The sequence below is a fragment of the Xyrauchen texanus genome, chromosome 37, assembly GCF_025860055.1.
Source record: "Xyrauchen texanus isolate HMW12.3.18 chromosome 37, RBS_HiC_50CHRs, whole genome shotgun sequence".
In the NCBI taxonomy this organism is placed as follows: domain Eukaryota; kingdom Metazoa; phylum Chordata; class Actinopteri; order Cypriniformes; family Catostomidae; genus Xyrauchen; species Xyrauchen texanus.
In genome coordinates this window covers 5,720,820-5,742,783 of record NC_068312.1, presented here as the reverse complement: position 1 = coordinate 5,742,783, position 21,964 = coordinate 5,720,820, and the positions used below count along the sequence as shown (strand labels likewise).

The 21,964-nt window shown below is 37.4% G+C and overlaps 1 protein-coding gene across 3 annotated transcripts in view; it reads left to right on the top strand.

Moving 5' to 3' along the window:
- The window catches only part of acot7 (acyl-CoA thioesterase 7), a 174,490-nt gene that overhangs the window by 43,066 nt on the left and 109,460 nt on the right, over window positions 1-21,964 (top strand). For all 3 annotated transcript variants that reach the window (XM_052108429.1, XM_052108428.1, XM_052108430.1), the window contains exons 4-6: window positions 5,655-5,746; window positions 5,858-5,972; window positions 6,746-6,832. In XM_052108429.1, coding sequence (XP_051964389.1) covers window positions 5,655-5,746; window positions 5,858-5,972; window positions 6,746-6,832 — 294 coding nt within the window. The remainder of the gene's footprint in view (window positions 1-5,654; window positions 5,747-5,857; window positions 5,973-6,745; window positions 6,833-21,964) is intronic.

The following is a 21,964-nucleotide window of genomic DNA, read 5'->3' as shown; positions in this document are numbered from 1 at the left end:
GACTAGGGCTTGACAGGAGTGATGCAGAGTACTCCACTGCAGTCGTACTGGGAGGAGAGTGGAAGATGATTATTTCCGTTGGAATGAACTACCCACCAGTAACCTCTGACCTACTGGTGGGATCTATTTTACAGGACAGAAATGTGCTTGATGACCTGGAGATCCACAGTAGAGACACAGACCTTGTGTGCATCTGCAGTTCTTCTCCTATTGGAACAATCGAGCTCTGCCCACCTGCATGGGTTCTCCCTCTGATGACTGGCTGACTCAAAACTCCCCTGGGAGGAGAAGAAGCATACGACAGATGCTCATGAGTTGCTGTAGATCCTAGATGCGAGCGACGTTGAAGACGTGCGTCCACTCGAATAGCAAGTTCAACCAGTCCATCTAAAGCCTTAGGTAGATCCAGAGCATGGATCTCGTCCTTGATGTGGGCAGCCAACCCATGCAGGAATAAGTCCCAGTGCACCTCCTTGTTCTAGTTGCAACAAGCTGCAAGCTTCCAATACACGATGGAATACTCTTATACTGATAGCATTCTTTGGTGAAGTTCGGCTAAAGCATGTGCTGCCTCTCTACTATGCGCTGCATGGTCGAAGACCTTCCAGACTTCATCAGTGAAGGACTGTAAAAAAGCGCAACATGGATGTTTCTGTTCCCACACTGCCATCCCCCACAGACATGCCTGACCAGTCAGCAGCAAAATAAAATAAGCCACCTTGGATTTCTTGGTGGGAAATGCAGACGCTACGAGGAAAAAGCCAGAGAGCACTGAGATAAAAAAAAACTCTGGGCTCACCCGAATAGGATGCTGGAGGGTTGATCTGAGGTTCAGATTGTGAAGCAGTGGGTGGTGCTGACTCCGGCAGTGGCGCAGGGGACTCATCTTGAGATGACAGTCGCTGGACGAGGGAGGAGAGCTCTGTGAATTGCGCTGACAAAGCTTCGATTGCTCACCCGGTGGATCTCTGAGGAACTGCTGGAATTTGGCAAGTCCATGATGATGGTCGGATTATTATGTCAGGATAAATAGAGGACCCATATGCAGGTAACAGTTCAAATAAAATTTTATGAATAATTGAGTGGTAAATACAGCAGATGAAATACAGCAAGAGAAGTCCAATTGCAAAGATGTTGATGATGACGACAAAGCTTAGCAGGCAATGACTGCAGTGAGGTGGGATGATGAAGGCAGAAAAGACCAAATGTAGTGAGTACTGAGAGAGATATTAGACTGGAGCACAGGAAAACAGGTAAAGGTAAATCCAACTAAAAAACAAGAAATAAACGTGAGCATGAGAGAGAACAAAAAGCACAGCACACAAGAATGATCCGACAAACACCACCCTCACAAAGGGCTGCTTATAAAGGGGATAGGAGGTATTGTGCAGGTGTCGCGTTAATCAGGCAGTGGCTGGCAATAAGCGTTGCTGAGCAATGCCACCACGTAATTAATGCCACACCCGCAACAACACAAGCGAAGTCACACAAAACAAACCGGGGCTGAATCCTTCCATGACAACAATAAGGTACAAGAGTCCATACAATATTTCTTATATAGTCACAGCTAAAGTGCGTTGTAAGGCATGACAAGCAGCAGAATATACATTTACACTAAAGCATGGCTTTGAGTGCTTTATTGCTTTTACAACATGGTTACTAAATAATATTTTGGACACTAATTGTCATTCAAAAAAGAAAGAAATCCCAAAATACTTTCATACGTTTGCATATAGAAATTTGCCTTCCCTGCTTTTACATTGATTTAGGTTTTACTTCTCTACTCTAGAGCAGACTATGGCTAAAAGCTGTTAGTATCAACTTTAACAGGAAGTCTAAATTTTTCACTTTAAAGACAATATTATTCCAGTGTAGATAATGAACGATTGCGTAATATACCTACGCTATTGTTTCTAACTTTCATGTGTCCAGTGAGGGAGCTGTTTGTTGCCCACGATTATTTGCTAGTGGAAAACATGTAAATATCCTGCTGTGTAGCACCATTAGACAAGCTGCTGTGGAAACCAATTAGAGGAGCCATTCTCTCGCCATGGTAGCGGCAGAATCACTGCATGGTTGTCATAGCAACCGGCTTGTCTGAATGACTTCAACAGAGTGTAAAATGCAAATGCTATTCTCAAAAGCAGTCTGTTAGAATTCATATTCCTCTTTCTGTTGATTTGGTACAGTTTAGTCTTACATTATTTGTTTTATGTTCACAAAATGCTGGTGAAACAGCTCTGATTTATCTGCTACTGTATATTAGTCTCTGAATTGCCACCTTGCAGCATCTGTCAAAATTATAAATCAGGATGCACAGTGTGCATGTGTTTCAAACAGTTGAAGCCAAAGATTTTAAATTACTTGGTTCATCAAAGTAAACCATAAATATCATAGCAAGTATCATTAGGACATTTTACAAACCTCTGTGCTTTTTACAAACCAACATAGCTGCCTTAGCTTAATTGGACAAAATAACTTTAATGAGAGTAGCAGGAAGGCCCTATTCCACGATCTTGGAAACCTTGAAAAAATATCAGAGAATTTTACAATTATATTTTCAATGCCTGCATGGAAAAGTAATGGAATTTTCTATTGACAATGAAAATGTTTGTAGTTGTGCTTAGCTATTAAATATCACCACGTAACAAATTTGTATTTTTTTTTTGGTTTCTGGATAGAAAGTGTTATTTCCTAATTGCTTATGCCTCAAAAGTATAGAAAATGGCTATTATTCCCCACAAACTTTGCTTTTGTGACCAAGACAGGGGTATTTTGAAATGTATCTATTTTCCAGAACATTACAGATAGATTCAGTGCTGAGTAAACATGGAGTAACTCCTAGAACTTTCTAGAAATTTCCAGTAGTATAAATACAGGGACCTAAAGCCCACCAGTTCAGTTTTTTTCCAGCTGCCTAAGTGGATACATATCAAGACCATGCTGGATGCTTTGATGTATGATGAGTACGGTTGGGAGGTCATAGGAGACTTCAAAATGGTGGCATTCCTGATGGGTCTCCAAGGCGGTTTTACCAAGTTTGCCTGCTATCTTTGCCTTTGGGACAGCAGGGACACCAAGGCGCACTTCCACAGGCGGGACTGGCCAGAGCGGACCGAGTTCTCTGTGGGGAGGAACAACGTCAAGTGGGAGCCACTGGTGGACCCACGGAAGTTGCTGATGCCAACACTGCACATCAAATTGGGCCTTATGAAATAATTTGTCAGAGCTCTAGATAAGGAGTCGGTAGCCTTCAAGACTTCTTCCCTAAGCTGTCTGAGGCAAAGGTTTTTGTCGAACCACAGATAAAGAAGTAAGGTGAGCGCTTCCACCAGGATATACTGGACTTTGAATGCCGCTACCAAGGACAGTATAATGAGAACATGTTTGGAGACTACATTTGGGGGATGATTCATGAAAAAAGTGATTTAGAGTATAATCGTAAATCTCAAAAAACTACTCACTTCTAAATCTGTTGTAGTCATTTCTGTATTACTTTAGTATAAATACATGTTAATTTGGATTCAAATGTTGTTTTTTTTCTGAGTTTATGTGAAAGAAAACATACAAATTCGCCCGTTTTCTTATTGGAAATAGGTACATTTAAAAATATCACTGTCCTGGTCACAAAATCGAAGTTTGAATAATAGGCATTTTCTATACTTTTGAGGCATAAGCAATTAGGAAATAACACTTACTACCCAGGAACAAAAATTGTGTTACATAGTGTATTTAATCAGCTAGAAAGTGCTCTTTGTGAGTGTAATATCCTGATTAATGTAACGTATATTAAGAAAAGAAACATCATTCTACTGGGGCTTTTCTTCATAAAATGTAAATGGTAGTCTATAATAATCAGGACCATGACATTCATTTATGGGGCCTTAGACAAAATGATATGGGAGGGACATTTGCAATGGATATTAAATATAAATATTTTGTTATGTATCGGAGGTTTCAGATAACTCTTCATTTGACAAATGAACAAATGTACATTCTTTAATTGTATGATCCATTCCTTAAAATACATTTGTTGGAGTAAATTTGTTGGAAAATGCAACACAGTTCTGTGAGTGAAATGAAAGCTTTAAATCGAATTTGTATCTAATTTGTAATTAGTGATAAAATCTCAAGATTACAATTTAGGAGGACCTGGGTAGCTCAGTGAGTAAAGATGCTGATTACTAAGCCTGGAGTTGCGAGTTCGAATCCATCACCCAGATTGAGGCGATCACCTCGCCACCATGAGGACTTGTGCATTGGGAATTGGGCATTCCAAATTGTTGACTGCCGCAAACTGAATAGGTACTTTTACACATCAGGCCCAAGGGTTCTCACTGTAGAACCATGCCTTTCCGTACTGATCAGGGCTTGTTGACACGTTACATTTTTATTTATTTAATTTTTTTTTGTGGTGCTGCAAAATCAGGATTAGAATGAATTGACTGGGCAATTAACCAATACAGGATGTCGTCACCTCAGTAAAGCCGTTTCCGCCTGCAAAGTTCCTTTTCTGCTCATGGTTAGCTAACTGAGAAAACTGGGAAGGGAAAGGTTTGTAATCATAACATAACATAACTGGGCTCAAGTGTAAATGCAACTGAAACTGTTACTCAACGTGCTCAACACTGCTCAGCCTGATGGTGGAAAAGTGCTAGATTTTGCTGTGTTTTGATAACAATGTTTTGATAGTGCCACTGTGCCATAGTGTATATACACTTACAGGTGAAATTAACTTACAAATGGCTCATTACTGACTCTGCACATTAAGCTGGGATACGAGAAAGAATTTAAACAAAAAACAAATGACACACATCATCTTTAAACCACAAATGTATTTCTGTATGGTATTTTATCATCCCACTCATTGATAGTTTGTTTTTTTGCCATTCTGTGTGTTGGTCTTAATTGTGTACTTATCCGCTCAAGCGCATTCTTTTCCTCTCTGAAATCTCTTTTGTGTCTAATAAATACAGCCTACCTAAAATAGCCTCACTTACCCTTTAGAGACAAAAACGGCTTCACTATGAGATGCAGAGGTCTCCATGACAACACCAGAAACTTAGTGGCAACGTGCCACTTCAGTTCTGAAGACATGGCCTTTTGAGATGTTTAAAGACTTTGCAACCAATTTTGTTTAACAAATGAATGACTTAATTTTTTTTATGTGTAGTAGCACCTGAACTCAAAAAATAATCAGTTGTGAAACAAATTGCCATCAAACTGAACTAAGTAATCTTTAAATAATGTAAATTATTATGAATTAAGCATAAATGTAAAGTATTAGTTTAATTAGCTGAATTAATATTATAAACTTTTATTAAAGATTTATCCATTCCATTTGTAAAATATACACTGAATACACACATGAGAATGAAATTTTTTACAGTTTTTGCATTGGAGTTGGAGAGTTGATCTTGTCATGGCATTGGTCATGGATCTGGGTCTTGGCTCCTGGTGTCAGACAGAACCACAGTCTATTTCCAGTCTATTGTGGGATGGGAAACTTTTCATGACCCTACAAAGGGGATATGAGAGATGTGTTCACATGTTTTCAATATCTATTTATATAGCAAATGCATTTTTGGTCAAAGTTTTCCATGTTAGGGGGTCTAGCTTGCTTGACTATAATGAGGCAAACACTTTTTTTGTAGGAGCCAAAAAAGTGACCAACAAGGCAACGCTATGGTATGTCCCCCTCTCTCTTCAAAATGTGGACAAAATCATTGAAGTTCCTCCTATTGAGGTAAGAATATTTGCATTGAGGAACATACTGCATTTTCCATACTGTAAATTTGTCTAGTTTAAAAAACTGTATATGTGTATGTATCAATAAGTGGGTTTGTATCTATTGCAGTACTCTGGCCAAGAGCAGGAGGAAGCAGGTAAAAAGAGATACGAGGCTCAGAAACTAGACCGGTTTGAGACAAAAGAGAGGAACTGTGAGGTCATCACACATGTCTCTCTCCCAGGTAACACGCCAATACACTCAATGCTACAAAAGAAATGTCTAGCTCCTCAGATCTCCTACAGAAATCATATGTGTGAATATGCATGTTTAATTTGAATTTAAATCAGTTCACAGGACTAGACACAATGATCACCTGACTGTATGTGATTATCAAGTAATCAGTGACCCTTAAAATTAAAAATCCTAGCTAATGGAGTAAGGTTGATTCAGTGATGTTAAATAATATTTTTGACTTGAATTAAACCAGTTAATTAAGATGTTTATGTAGGCTCAGTCACATTAAATTATATTTAGTGGTTACCTTATCAAGTACAATGTTTAGGTTATTTGACACAATTTACAGTGAACCATAGTATTACCATGGCACTTATTGCTACCAGTTTTGTGAGTGTTTGCACTGTTTGTTTGAAGTTTCTATTAGAGAACTTTTAATGACGTGTCAACCTGATTAAATTTGATGTTACTTTACTCTAATGCTTCACAGATAGGCACACAAAAGGTATGTCTACTTTTTTCCAATGAAAGTTTTATGAAGTAAATTGTCAAATGGAATGGATTCTATTTCTTTTAAAAATAGGGGAGTTGAAAATCACGCAGTTACACATTGCACAGTTCTTTATTTATTTTATGTTGTAGTCGTAATTGGATAATAGGTATTTCACGGGAAAAGCATTGATTTAATTTTACATAAGTCTACTGAGCTGAGACAGATGTATATACAGTATATACAATGTGTGTTTTCTATCTTTCCTGGTGTGTGTGTGTGATTCATAGAGCCCTACACTGTTGGATTTAGTCAGTCGAGTCTGATCCATCTTGTCGGCCCTTCTGATTGCACGCTGCATGGCTTTGTACATGGAGGTAAGAAATTCAAGGATAGTTATTATTATTAATTTGTATTATTATTATTATTATTATTATTATTATTATTATTATTATTATTATCTTCTGTAGATGGTTCTAAACAGTTTTCTAAACAGTTATTCCACTTTATTCACTTTTAATAGAACAGCTGCCTTTTCCCACAATTTTTGTGTACTTGTTTGTATAAATGTTATCACCATGGCGATATGAGATAACCCTAACTAAAGACTCCAACCACAGTTTGTACAAGCTCAGTGCTTTATAGTCAGTGTGTGGGAATGCTCATGTGCATGAAGTGTTAGTAAAGATCGATTAATTGGCCAATAATTGCCCATTTTAACATGATCAAAATCTGTCGATAATATCAAAATGGCCAGATGGTCCCCTAGCATATTGACAGAACTGTTCTGCTTTGTGTCAATGCCAAAACCTACTGACAGTGTTGTCAATATATAATGTGCATTTTCTGTTTTCCAATATTTTTGTGAATCCTGAGTAAATATTGTGATAATTTAATACAGTGAAAGCTATTTTATGCATGTTAAATTGTATTAGCTTTGACTATATTGACCATCTTCTACCTGTCAAATAACCAAAATGACACAGCATAAGCTATCAACCCAGATGGCTCTTCTCTCCATTTTTCACCTCACTTCCTGACTCCCCTGTAACTCTACGTCTCATTTACATAACCAATGAGTTTTCAGTAGATCACCCCTCATCTCCCCTTTTAGATAATTAAATCTTACTTAACATTCAAGAAGGTAATGAACTTGGTTTCTCAACAATACTTAAACAGTCTGTGATGTTTGTATTAACTCTAACATAAGGACAATTATCCTCTTATTAAGCCATCAATTTCAATTGTTTTTAAAAAAACATACAACAATACTTCAACAGAAATATTACTTAGAAAAGCAATGTCTCTTGAACACTTTTCAAAACTATTTCTACATCTTTTTCATCAACCCACAAATTTGCTTATAAAGACTTGTTTGACTTTACTGCATATTTGGCTTTATAAGTCTGTTTGGCTTTACAAGCTCTCCCAGATCTAGTTCTGGGAGTTGAATGCTGTTTTGGTGTATCATTAAGTGCTTGCAGAGTGAGACTGTTCTACAGTTTCTGAAGGCTGCTCCTTCTGGTGAAATCATCACCTGTGAGGGATTGCATGGGAATCAAATAGTAGCGATTTCCATCGCACATTCCCATGAAGCACATCCACTAGGTAAGATTTGAATGTTGAATGTTCCTGAACCTCAGTTCCCAGCACGCTAGAAGCACTCTGCAACGGTAATCCTTTAAGGACATCATCGCCTTCATCACCCATGCAGTAGATGAGGGTGTTCACTTGGTTCTTATCCGAAGATGTATGCAGGTTGCTAGCTTGGCGAAACCTTGCAAATCGGCATATCCATCTAGTCCACTCCTGTGGTTTAGAAAAATCTAATGGCTCTGGTGGCTGTATGCTGAAAGTAACGCTTGGCCCCTGTGCACGTGCATCCCGAACAGGTGCTGCTCCGTCGGGACCATCCAGGTTGTCGTCTGTGCTTGCTGTTATTTTTGCCCCCAAACTAAACTGTAAACTAGGCTACACTTTTGTAAGATTATATATGCAGAAAAACGTCAGCAACATGATTTGAATCTAGGAAAAACCCAGCCTTTCAGTTTGGAATGTTTCCATGTCATAAATGAAAAGGCCTTCAGCAGGAACCCCCACACAGAGTTAAAACAGGCTGTTCGGTTTAAGGTTACAAGGACCATCAGATTTGCGTTTGTACCTGACAAATTAATGATTATAGACTGATGAACCTCTTTAAAATGTGTGTAGCGATGTGCAATCACCTACAATTGATAAATATAATTTTAAATTTTGTATGATTCATCTCATTCTACTAAGAATGGTAACTATAAGGCTTAACTTGATAAAATGCAATGATGTGTAAAACCAATATGATTTTGGAACCAGGGATTTTCATGTTTTGTTACATTTTTGGTAGGAATCATTTGTTTGGTTAAATAGAGAAAGCTGATAACAACGAATATCATTTCTCTTGTACCATTCTCAAGACATAAAAGTTCATGATTAAAAATGCACTAATTTTGAGCGGGAGATTTGTAAGACTCTGGAACAAAGGACTATAAATCAACTGTCGGAAAAGACAGCCCAGTTGACCATGTGACTCTGAAAAGTCACTTCTGAATGGCACAGGACACCTTTGGGGATGCGGCCAATTTCAGTTCAAATATTTCCAAACAGGAAGAACTTCTCTCTTTTCTCTTTGCTCTTCTCTCGCTCTCTGGCTGCACTGCACTGGCTTCGTCTGGTCGCTCCGCTCATCACTCTCTACGGTTCAGACACCCATGAGAATGCCTCGCTTCAAAGCTAACCTCATCATTCATACAGACAATAACTTCAATCATACGGAGATCAAAACATTGACGGAACGAACTTTCGACCAAGCACCAAGAACCAAGCAACACAAAGAACGCAAGGAAACACCACAAAGACACGGAAGTACATCTCCAATATTGTGCTCAAAGTGCTGGTGTATTATTTAAATAATTTGGGTAATCCGATAGCAAATCGATGTAGACTCGAAGGATAAATGGTTCTTAAGGTATTGTCAACAGACTCTATCACCAACCTGTATTATGTATATATGTGTTAGATTAGATTTATGTTTAGATTAGTAATAAAGTTTGTCTTTGTTCAAAGATGACGTGACTGTGGTATATTTTGATAAATTATCTCATCCCTGTTTCTAAAAGATTTAGCTTCAAAGCTGTACCTAAATATGTGTGATATTATTTTCAGTAAGCCATGAGAATAATATCACTCCAATAAGTGAATTAATCGTAATTCACTTATTAAAGCTAATTCCTTACAATAGAAGTTGTGAGCTGATACAGCTATACGTTGTATTACCATTTCACTGGTGGAGAATCTATTAAGACAATTAATCTAGTTATTTGTAATTTATCTAATTTATAATGCTTGTCGAACCCGACTAATTCCATTATACATTTCATTACCTAATAAGATACAATAAGGAATTTAATTTAGTTCATAGCTCACATATTTCAAGACTCTAAATTCCCTTCTAAATTTAGCATATAATGGTGTGAGAATAAGGGCAATTTAAAGTTCCCCCTAAATGTAGCATACCCAATGTGAATGAGTCTCCACAAGCAGTGTGCTTCTGACACTAGGTCGAATAAGTGTAATAAGTGTGTCCGACTTCACTGCTGTAGCTCCCCTGTCACCTTACGTCTCATTTGCATAACAATGGGCTTTCAGAAGATGACCCTACACTACACTGTGGCTACTAATATTTTAGGCATGATAGGCTCTCCCAATGTGAAGGCTATTCCAAACAGCAGTATGTTGATGGTTGTGCTCTTACTGGAGTGAAGGGGCTATTGGATCAAGGCCGTGATGCTTTCTGTAACATTCACAGCCCTATTCATACGTGCACAGCGAGAAGTTGACTCATTGACCTGAATGAGTTATATAAACACAAGAACATCGGCAGCCCAGTCCATGTAGCAGCTTTAAAGGGATAGTTCACCCAAAAACGTAAATTTTGTCTTAATTTACTCACCTTCATGTGTTTCGAAGACTTTTTCCATCAAACACGAAAGGAGTTATTTATAGCAGAATGTCCAAGCTGCTCTTTTCCATAAAATATGAGTAAATTGTAACTGGTGCTGTCAAGCTCTAAAAATGACAAGAGCTCCATAAAAGAAGTCCATATGACTCACTATTCCAAGTCTTCTGAAGCATATGAAGAATAGACTGCAATTGAAGTTGTTTTTCTGTGAAACACTTTCTCTAAATCTTAGATTTCAAATCTCATTCGCATGATTTCAACATAACATGTCACAGTCTGAAATGAGACATAAAAGAACCACTAATGTTGTGACATGTTTACATTCCTTATTTGAATATATGCAAACATGAATGACATTTGAGAACCTTGGCAGAGGGAAAGATTTTTTAGGGCATAACAGCATAAATGTGTGTCACTTCACAATAAGCAATTATAGGGCTTCAGAAGACTTGGAATGGGGCGCACAAGTCACATTGACTACTTTTATTGTAGTTTAATGGTGTTTTGTCCATTTTTGAGCTTGACAGCCCCAGTCCCCATCCACTTTGATCATATAGAATAGAGCATATATGCTTCAAAACCTTTCCTTTTGTGTTCCACGGAAGAAAGACTTACAGGTTTTGAACAACATGAGTGTGAGTAAATAATGACAGAATTTTCATTTTGCTTCTTGATCTTGAAAATGTACTGGCGACCTGTCCAGGGTGTCCCCCGCCTTTCGCCCAATGTTAGCTGGGATAGGCTCCAGCCCCCCGCGACCCTGTACACAGGATAAGCGGTTGACGATGGATGGATGGATGGATGGATGGATCTTGAAAATGTCTCTTAAATGCACATATGTAATCAAAATAATATCTAAATAAGTTGAGGTTATAAAACTGGTATGCTGTACATGAACACTGTATAACATGCTTGGATTTATCACATGTATGTATGTATGAAGGGAGAGATGGTGAAAGTGTAATGAGTAGTGGTGCATCAATAATGAGAGGTTGAAGAAAGAGTAATGGGAGGAGCCAGAGAGGAATGAAGTCAGGAGAGAGAATCATTTCATATCTTGTCAGAATAGTCCATGTAATATAATAACTCTTGCATGAGTGCTGCTGTGTACTGCATATATATGCAGGACTGTGTTCAAGCTAAAGCGTCTAGTGATCAGTCAAATTCATGATATAAAGTTAAAATTCTGTCATCGTTTACTCAACATCATGCTGTTCAAAACCTATATGACTTTCATTCTTCTGCGGAACACAGAGGGAGATGTTAAGCAGAATGTCCAAAGTTCTGAAGTGGAAAATTATTTATACTACCAAGCTCTAAAAAAAGGATAAAACGTATATCATAAAAGTAGTCCATTCGACCTGTGTGCTATATTCCAAGACTTCTAAAGTCATACAGTAACTTTGTGTGTGAACAGACTGAAATTTCGGTGGTTGTTCACTGATAGTATTCCCATTCCATCTTTGAAATAACATTCAGTGATGAGTCAATTTCAAATTTATGATGACTTTAAAGGCCAAAATGTATAAAAAAAATAAATAAATAAAAATTGTATTTTAAACAGTTTGCAGAAAAATCTCAAGATCTAGTGATGGCAGTTTAATCATCACACATCTGGAGAGAAGGTTAAACTGCTTTTGTTTTCATAGAAGGTCTGCTAAAAATATGAATGCAAAAATCATTTTCTTTATATCAGATGATTGACTTTCATTTCTTTGGAGCTAAATATCTTTGTTGTTTAGTGGTGAAATGGAGAAAAGCTGGGATATTGAGCTATGAAATAGGTCTGTTATTTTGCTACCGTGGCAGTCTTCTTGTTTAGACTCATTGTACAGCCCAAGATAAGTCCACCTTTCTTCTACTAAAGTTCTTCACAGGAACAGAAGGAGATTTAATGAGCTGGCTTAGAAATTCCAGTTCATTCATGGACCACAGCTGTCTGCAACCAGAACCAAAATGAGACAATTTTCCTGCGTCATCATGCATCCAGTAGGATTTATATGAATATTACGGGTTCTATACATGTTAAGCTAAATCTACAGCATTTTTGGCATAATGCTGATTACCACAAAAATACATTTTGACTGTATAACTTTAATGCTATAACTTTACACAGAAAAGGTTAGTAAGTGATTTTATCACACTAAAATCACGTTTACACACATTCTGTTTATGTCTTGTGGCTATACTTTTGAAACAGTGAGTATTTAAATGATAAAAAAATCGTCCCTCATTCACTTCCATTATAAGTGCCTCACCTCGCTTTTTGCTTTTTTTAAAGAAAAGGAGGGTAAGTCAAAATAATTTTTTGTGGTTATCAATACTATATCACAAATGTTGTCAATTGAGCTTGACTTGTATTGAACCCGGAATATTCCTTTAATCCTGTCGGATGTTGGTATAAGATGTAAAGTCTGCTTCTCCAAGAGACTTTTTATAGAGGACGCAGTGAAAAAGATTACAGAGTGTTGTGCTTGCGTTTAGAATGGAATGCAAATGTGCTGGTTTTGTAAATGCTCATGTTTCCCAATGTTTCTTATAAACTAAACCAGACAATCTTTTCTGATGCATAAATGCAAGGGCTTTCCACACATTTATATTTTAAAGGACAGAGACCGAGAAGGCAGATTGAGAAGAAAGGTGAAGGGAATCATGAAACTAATAATTTGCTAATCAACAGTTTTCAGTAGCTTTAAGGTAGCTCAGCTTTTTTCACATCAGTGTAGCTTTTCCGGTAATGAGCTACATTTTCCAACAAGTATTACTGTAGCATCACAAAATGCTACATTTTCCTCATTATATTCTACACTGGAAAAACCAAAACAGTGGAATAGTTCACCCAAAAATCTTATTCTTGAATCATTTTCTCACTCTCCTGCCATCCCAGATGTGTATTACTTTCTTTCTTCTACAGAACACAAACAAAGATTTTTAGAAAAATATTTCAGCTCTGTAGGTCCATACAATTCAAGTGAATGGGTACCAAAATTTTTAAGCTCCAAAAATCAATTAAGTCAGCACAAAAGTAATCCATAAGACTCCAGTTGTTAAATCAATATTTTCAGAAGTGATGTGATAGGTGTGTAGGTGTGTAATTATGTAGAGTATTCTTTGGGCCTAAACAAAGCCTTTCTAGTATCTTTGGAATGCTCCCAGGAGGCTATTTCCAGTCATGACAGTGCACATCCTACAGTATCTATTTGAATGGAGGAACATTGAATCTCAAAAATGGTTGGTCAAAATTACGATCAAAGAACATATTTCAAGCCAGCAATTTTCTCGCATTCTCGAGATGATTGACAGGCAGTATCTGTATCAAAAATGTGACTGGATTTTTACCTGTAAGGTGGGACTTCCTTTCTACATCCGTTGACCGTTGGGTGCTAGATCTTCTCTCTTCTCTTCTCTCTTGCCTAAAACAATGCTTAAATAACTATTTGAGGATTGGTTCAGAAGAGTATCAGAGGCGGAGCTAGTACAGTTACAAGCAGTTAAATTTTTATTGTTTTTACGTTACTGTTTAAGTTGTAAGTAGTATTCCTCTCCGAACATAGCCCATAGTCTGTTTGTGTGTACGAGTTTGTACATCAGTATGAACATCAAGGTTAATGAATAGCTCAATTACACCAACTCATTATTCTGCTAACAAAGCAACGTCCAGGATAGATAATAGTGAAATGCCTCTTGGCTGAACTGGATCATCAGATACAAATGTACTTATTGTCTCTTGCACGTGTCTTTTTCCACTGTTTTTTGCTAATGATGTTCTTGAGGATAAGAATGATGGCAGCTGAAATTGATTTGACTAATTCATTTGCCCTTGCTGAATAACGCAGATTGGTTTGAGACAAATTGAGCCATACTGCAGTAATTCTATTAATGGTGGGTTAAAAGGGACAGAAAAGTCGACTCTAGCATTGGCATATTTATTTAGGATGATAAAGTGAGATAATAAAGTGGTTAAAAGTGATTTGAGTCATAAAGTGAAAGAAAGAAGGTCAGGGATGAGAAAGTGAAACCTTTCGCAGACTGTAAAGGATTAAATATGCATCCCTTGTTAACAGTGGCATTTAAAACAATTGTGTTTTAGTTTCGGATGGGAGTTTGTATCACTTATTACAGTTGGCTTTAAAGTTAAAGTAATTGTTTTTATTTTCATTGTTCAAATATTTTCTGATATCTCAGTTTGTATGCAACGCCAACTAATGTCAGCTATTTGTAGGTTGATTTAACCTAAAAGTGTAACACTTTTGCTCTATGGCTATCAAAAACATTCTTCTGTTTGTTTGAACACACTGACCAGCCAAACAGAGCAACATTGGCTCAACCAATGAGGGCAAAATTTGGGGCAAACTATGTACAACCAAAGGAAAAGAGGGGTAATGTCTAGGGAACCAGTCTGAAAGTTTGGTGATGCTAGTGGCTCAGAATATTTATTTTTGTTCATACCTTTTACAATTTAAGGCTGTGGTTGAACTTAATGTTCACAAAATTTCCTGTTATTTTACCAATACCTTTATAGCTCTCCTGTAATCTCCTACCTGTAGACATGTTTCAATGTAGACTGTCAGATCCCACCCCAAAGAAAAAATTTAATTACAAAATTGAGGAGTTGCGTGGCGTCATGTGAGGTTCGGATGTGTGAATGTTGAGCTCTGCGCTCTGAGTTGGTTACAAGAATGGGGGATGTCAAGAAATGGATCGATTATCTGGAGTCATCGGAGAGGGAATTTAACCTAACCCACTAGTGACCAAGATAGACTTGGAGTGCGTTTGGGAAAAGTTGGAAGACCTTAAGAATCATAAACGGCGAAACAACGTCCGAATTGTTGGAATTCGTGAGAACGAAGAAGGCTGAGATATGTTGAAATTCCAAGAGGAGCTCTTCCCGAGTCTACTCGACATGACAGGCCATAAGCTGGAAATCGAGCGAGCTCACAGAGTCCCGGCTCGGAAATCCACGGGGGGAGACAGGCCCTGATCAATTCTGGCCTAATTCTGAGATCATCCGATAAAGTTAATGCATGGTTATGTGAGGTGAAAAATAAAGGAAGGCTTTCTTGGAAGAACCACAGCATATTCTTGTTCCCAGACTTTGCAAATTCAACAAGCGAGAAACGTGATCGATTCAAGGAATGCAAGAATCTCTTACATCAACGGAAGATCACTTTTGCACTGATGTTCCTGGACAAATAGAGAATAGATACTAAGGATGGCTGCAAAATATTTACATGCCCACAGCATTCATAAAGTCAATGGACTAAGTTATTGTGTGATTCTCACGTTGCTGCTGAGTCAGCCTGACTCACTGAACATTCACTTGACCGTCCGAGGCAGCTGAGCACCTTTTTTGTGTTTTTTGTGCTGGTGTCGTTTAGCGTCTGGAGTTTGTTTTGTGGAATAATACTCCTTCAAGAAACTTAAAGCTGACCGGAGACGGCAGTGCGACAGAGAGAGAGAGTTATGGGTAGCTGTCTGACACCTGTGTGTGTGTTTGTCTTTTGGTTCAGTCCTTCATTAATTATTATTTATATTATCAAGCCGGTTCTCCAATATATGCCATAGCTTGGTCCTCGGCCACTCGTCTCCCTGAGGCAGTCCTCTGGCCACTGGCAGATGGAACACCCGCCGTGTTCCGGGAGACAGAAGGGGTCTCCCCCACCCTGGCAGCGGTCTTCCTGCGGTCGGCCAGGAGCCCATTCTCATTCGTGGTCAGTGGTCTCAGACCCCACTGTGTGTCAGCGGCTGGCAGGGGTCTCCTCTTCCCCTGGAAGCGCCCTGACTGCTCCAGGAGGTCCTGTAGGAGCCCCTCTTCCCCTCGTGGTTGGCGGCCATTCCTCTGCTCTCAGGTGGCCGGGCTCCTCCGTCCCCCGGCAGATGGCCGCGGCTGCTCCTTTGGGGTGGCTGGTAGTGGCGAGGACTCTACTACGGTGCATCCCTCCTCCTTCCTGGGTTTCGGCACCAGTGTAAAGGGATTAATGGAAACGTGGAGGAAAGAGCCGGCTTGATAATATAAATAATATTTAATGAAGAACTGATCCAAAAGACACACACACACACACACACACACACACACATGTGTCGGACAGCTGCCCGTAACTCTCTCACTTGGTCGCACTTCCGTCTCTGGTCGGCCTTTATCCCTCTCGGAGGCTTGATTAGACTGATTAGGGGCTGGGTGTGCAGCATCATGACTTGGCCCCACCCTCCCACAGTTTGTTATGTGGAGCATTTTTTGCAGAGCATTCTGGGGCGGTGTGTCACAGCATCATCGGACTGAGCATGTTGTCATTGCAGGCAATATCAACGCTGTGCATTACAGGGAAGACATCTTCCTCCCTCATGTGGTACCCTTCCTGCAAGAGTGGTGTAACATATCACAGCAAGAACTGGTAAATGTGGTGCAGTCCATGAGGAGGAGATACACTGGGGTGATAGTGGGGGTTTAATGTTAAATGTGATTCATTATATATATGTTGTGTTTTTTTCTTTGTGATAAGTTTATGAATCCATAAAAATGTTAATTGAAAAAAAAAAAAGATTATATTTTGGTTGAAGAAAGTGAAGCCTGTTTTAGGACCATTTTTTTTTTTTTTTTACATTTTTTACATGGAGTGGTGGTGGTGTAGTGGTCTAAGCACATAACTGGTAATCTGGTAATCAAATGGATGCTGGTTCGAGCCCCACAGCCACCACCATTGTGTCCTTGAGCAAGGCACTTAACTCCAGGTTGCTCCGGGGGGGATTGTCCCTGTAATAAGTCCCTGTAATAAAGGCTCTGTAAGTCGCTTTGGATAAAAGCGTCTGCCAAATGCATAAATGTAAATTTAATTTTGGTATTATTTGCATGACAATTAAGCACATTTCCTACTCAAATTATTATTATTATTATTATAAAGCCAAAAATTTTCATTCTCATTACTGTAATGTGAAAAAATATATATTATTTATTTAGTAAAGTATATGCACCATAGTAGTATTTTTGTACTTCCATTAAATTATGCTAATTTTAATTATGTAAATTGAATTACCATTAAATGTGTTCAGAAAGGTTACAGCAATAAACATTTAATGAGAGTTTTCATTAAAATAATTGAAAATCGAAGGAATATATATATATACAAACACATATATAATAAAAAAAAAAATATTAAAATGTATTAATTAAATTAATAAAATAATTATACATTTCTAAATTGTATTAAAACATTAATTTATTAATGTTTATTCAAACATTTTATTGAAAATATTGAGAATTGCAAAACTTAATTGTAAAACATCCAGACCTGTCACAGGAATGAAAGTGAGATTATTGTTATTATTATTATTGTTATTTCAGTATTGAGAATTAAGGGGCAAAGTGAGCTCAATTGTTCCTAAAATTGTCTCAATGCAAAAACTCTTAATGGTCCTAAAGCTACATTACTAAAAAAAATTAAAATAAATAAATAAATTCTAAATATAATTTCTCTCTTTTTTTACTTTTGATTTTGGTGTGAAATTTTAAACTTTACAAAAGCTGAATGCGTTTGTAAAATGACAACAGAAATATGCATGAGATAAAGTTTTAATACATAACAAAACTAAAGATTATAAAAAAAAAAAATTCTGCTAAACAGTTGTAGGTATTGAAGTAATAAATAGTTTAATTATAGTGTGGCCACAGGTGTGTGTATGTCCGCATTTTACAATGACTTTAAACATGGCTCATCTAATTATTTTTTATAGTTTAACTATCCATTTTATTATGGTTTTTTATATTAGGTGTATACAGTATATCGTAGTTGGGTTCCCACAATCATGGAAAACCTGGAAATATCATTGAATTAAATTTTTTTGCTGCAATGAAAAATAGCTGCAGTTGATATTCAGTGCAGGGGCATAGCTGTCACTTTAAAAGTGTGCGTGGGGGGGCAGCTATTAGGTGGTAGGTAGGTGGCTGACTCTATCACACTCTCACGCACACATCCTTGTTTATCCAATAACTTGTTTGAAACAGCACAAGCCGTTATACTATTTCTGAAGTGACATTTTTTGAATTACTAACAAAGGCTTAGACGCGTCATTTGTTTTGAACCAGCAACGGCAGATTCTGATCCACCGCATAAGAAAGTAGTTCCATGCACAAATGACCCTTAACACTTAGTTTAATAATTTTAAACCATGATTTTACCTATACATAATTAATATTTACATTACATTCATAATGTTAGCCAGAGGGGAACTGGCCCCCACAGTGAGTCTGGTTTCTCCCAAGGTTACTTTTCTCCATTAATCTACATCTTATGGAGTTTTGTGTTCCTTGCCACAGTCGCCTACAGCTTGTTCACTGGGGTTATTAATACAATTATCATTTAATTATTTTTAAACACTATTAAAAATCGAATTTGATCTAAATTACACAATGATGATTCATCAACTTTATAGACATTACAGTTTTATCGTCTGTTAATGCTGATATTCTGTAAAGCTGCTTTGAAACGATGTGTGTTGTGAAAGGCGCTATACAAATAAAATTGACTTGACTTGACTTGACAAATGCATTTATGACCATACTCAGATTTTCCTAATTTTGAAAATTTCACTTGTTCATTGAACTGTTGTATATAAGCAATATCACTCTCGCAATCGTGCTATATGGCCCTATATCAGTACAATATCCCCAAAATTACTTGCGGCCGAATCACAGCATTGCTGATGTAGGGCCATATCACACTCTTGCTTGTATGATATTGCTTTATAATATATATATATATATATATATATATATATATATATATATATATATAATATATATATTATATAAATATTATATTAAAATAAACATTATCTACTTTTAATATTTGTTGTATTTTATAGATTCAGGGATTGAAAAATTTAGCCAACTTAGCTGCAAAAATAAAGGGCATTTTGTGGGGCACTTGTTTCTGTTACACACTTGAAAATAAAACACTGCGCACAAGCTGGTCCTGAATAAATTACTTGATTGCAATAATGATAATTGTGCATGTGCACAATTTTATTTCTTTTCCAAGTGGCTCGAGTGTTTGACTACGTGAAGATCAATTTAATGATTCAGTGACCATTTCTGGTGATGCCAGAAGGTGGTGACAAATGAAAATTTGTGTGAAATTAGTTAGTCACTGAATCAACGATCAAAAGAAAATTGTATTCCTTTTAAAATATTTTTGATTTTCAGATCAAACTGTTATCACACAAACATAATATAAAAAGCATAACTTAATGAAGACACAGGCACTGACATGAACTGCACTTACAATTTGTGCTTAAAAGAAGGATTGTCCTTAGTTTTTTCCAGCAGTGCATTTCAAGTAATGCTGCCAATCCTGAACGATATGCCGATAAATAACAGAGCACTGTTGAAAGCAACTTTGTAGAAATGAACGGAGCCGCATTGATTAGACTATCTGACTGACGGCCTATTACGCTAGGGTTGTTTCGGCTCTTGAAAAACACCTGTGATTGGCTAGGTGGTAGCTCAATCAGCCCAAAGTAACAAAACGCAAAGAATTGTAACGTTTGGTGGAAGGAGTGGAAGAGAGGAGACGCAGGAGTAGTATCTTTTAATTATACAAACTGGAGTAGAACAAACGCTGGAGTGGATACAAACAATAAATCTTAACATCAAACATTCATTTTCAAACATTACCAATTCAAACTTTAACATTCAAGGACTGACAAAACATGAACAAAACTAGATGGTTTATATACACATGGACACTAATGAGGGAATGGCATACATGTGGGGATAACAATGAAATGATTGGGGCAGTGGATTCTGGGAAACGTAGTGCTGGTGAAAACTTCAAAATAAGAGTCCTTGAATACAGTGGAGACAAACTGTATTACAAAACGGATACAAATCCACCATTTGTATGGGTTTAGCTTGGAAAAGTGCAGGGGACAAAAATCTCCTTTTTGAAGAGTGCGGGGGACGTGTCTCCCACGTCCCCCTCGGCTGCTACACCCTTGATACAGTATATATATGGTAAAGTCTTGGAAAATGTTTTAGTCAAAAGGTTTTGCATGTTAAGATTCATGGATTGAAAGACAGCTCAGTCAGTCGTATGAGCAAAATGGTGCAAGAGAAAATAAAATAACATATTTTACCCCCAGCTCTGTCCCACAGCTGTCTCAATGCAAGGACGTTTGGCCAACACACACTCACTGGCATGCACACACACTCTCTGCCTTCTCTGCATCTGTTTCTATGTCTGCTTTTCCCTATTGCACATGATGAAAGCGGACCGAAGGTACTGAATATCCTGAATGTGTTTGTAAAGGATCAGAGGCAGCCTGTGTGTCGAGGGGCAGAGAGAGGTCCTCAGATTGTGTCTGACCCTTGGCAACCTCTTTTTAGCAACACAAAGCAATGTAACGGCTTTGATATCCTTTTTTAAATGAAACTGTTTCCTGTAAAGTATTAGTTCACCTAAAAACAAAACTTCTTAATTATTTACTCACCCTCATGTCATCCCAAAGCCAAATTACTTTAATTCATGGGACACAAATGGGAGATATTTACACTGCTATTGTCCATACAATGAAAGTAAATGGGACTCGAGCTTCACAAATAAAAAAGCACCATAAAAGTAGCATAAAAATTTTGTAGTCCCTCAAGTAAATGATGACCAATTCTTTATTTTTGAGTGAACTATTCTCTGAAAGCACTTTCATGTAATTTCTGTCAAAGCAGTCGTTTATTGCTCAAGAACTCAACAGATGTTGATGTTGCTTTAAACAAAATAATTGAATGAAATGTGTACTTGGTGATATGTACTTTGATTCTTGTGCTTGGATATGTGTGGGAGCTGAAAGAAGATTAAAAAAATTCAAACTCAGATGATCCAGTTAAGTGACATGTTGCTATGAATAGCTGTCTTGTGTAGGCATTACACGTGGGATCATGTTTTCTCATCTCATAAAGGTTCGGTAGAATTTGAATCTTACGTCCTACACAGCAATTGAACAGTTTTCACCGAGAAAAAAATATCACAGTCTTCAACTCATTACATTGACAATCCACCTGCATTTCTGCTGCGTTCCATGTTGTCTGACATAATGACAAATTGGCGTGCCTTATATTTGATTGTGGTATTATGTATGACACAAATAACTCATTCTCTAAATAATGGAAAGAATGAGGACTTAAATAATGTAATAATTTGAAAGATTATTTCAATTATATTATATATTATGCAAAATATCTCCTTTGCTTGTTCTTTGCTTGAGGTTTGATGTAGTTATGCCTTTTTCTGTTCTCATCAATGAGTAAAATTATGTTTTATAAGACACAAAAGAGTTTGAACCTGAACTAAATGACAAATGTGAGAAATCTGCAGTGAAATTAGCCTAATTCAGAGGCATTAGATAATAAATCAGCACCATGTTGTATCTAACCATAGTGATGACTACAAACTCTATCACTGTCATCAGTAGAAGTCAACCGTACAAATAATGATAAATATGAGGAAAGAGTATACAACATACAAAA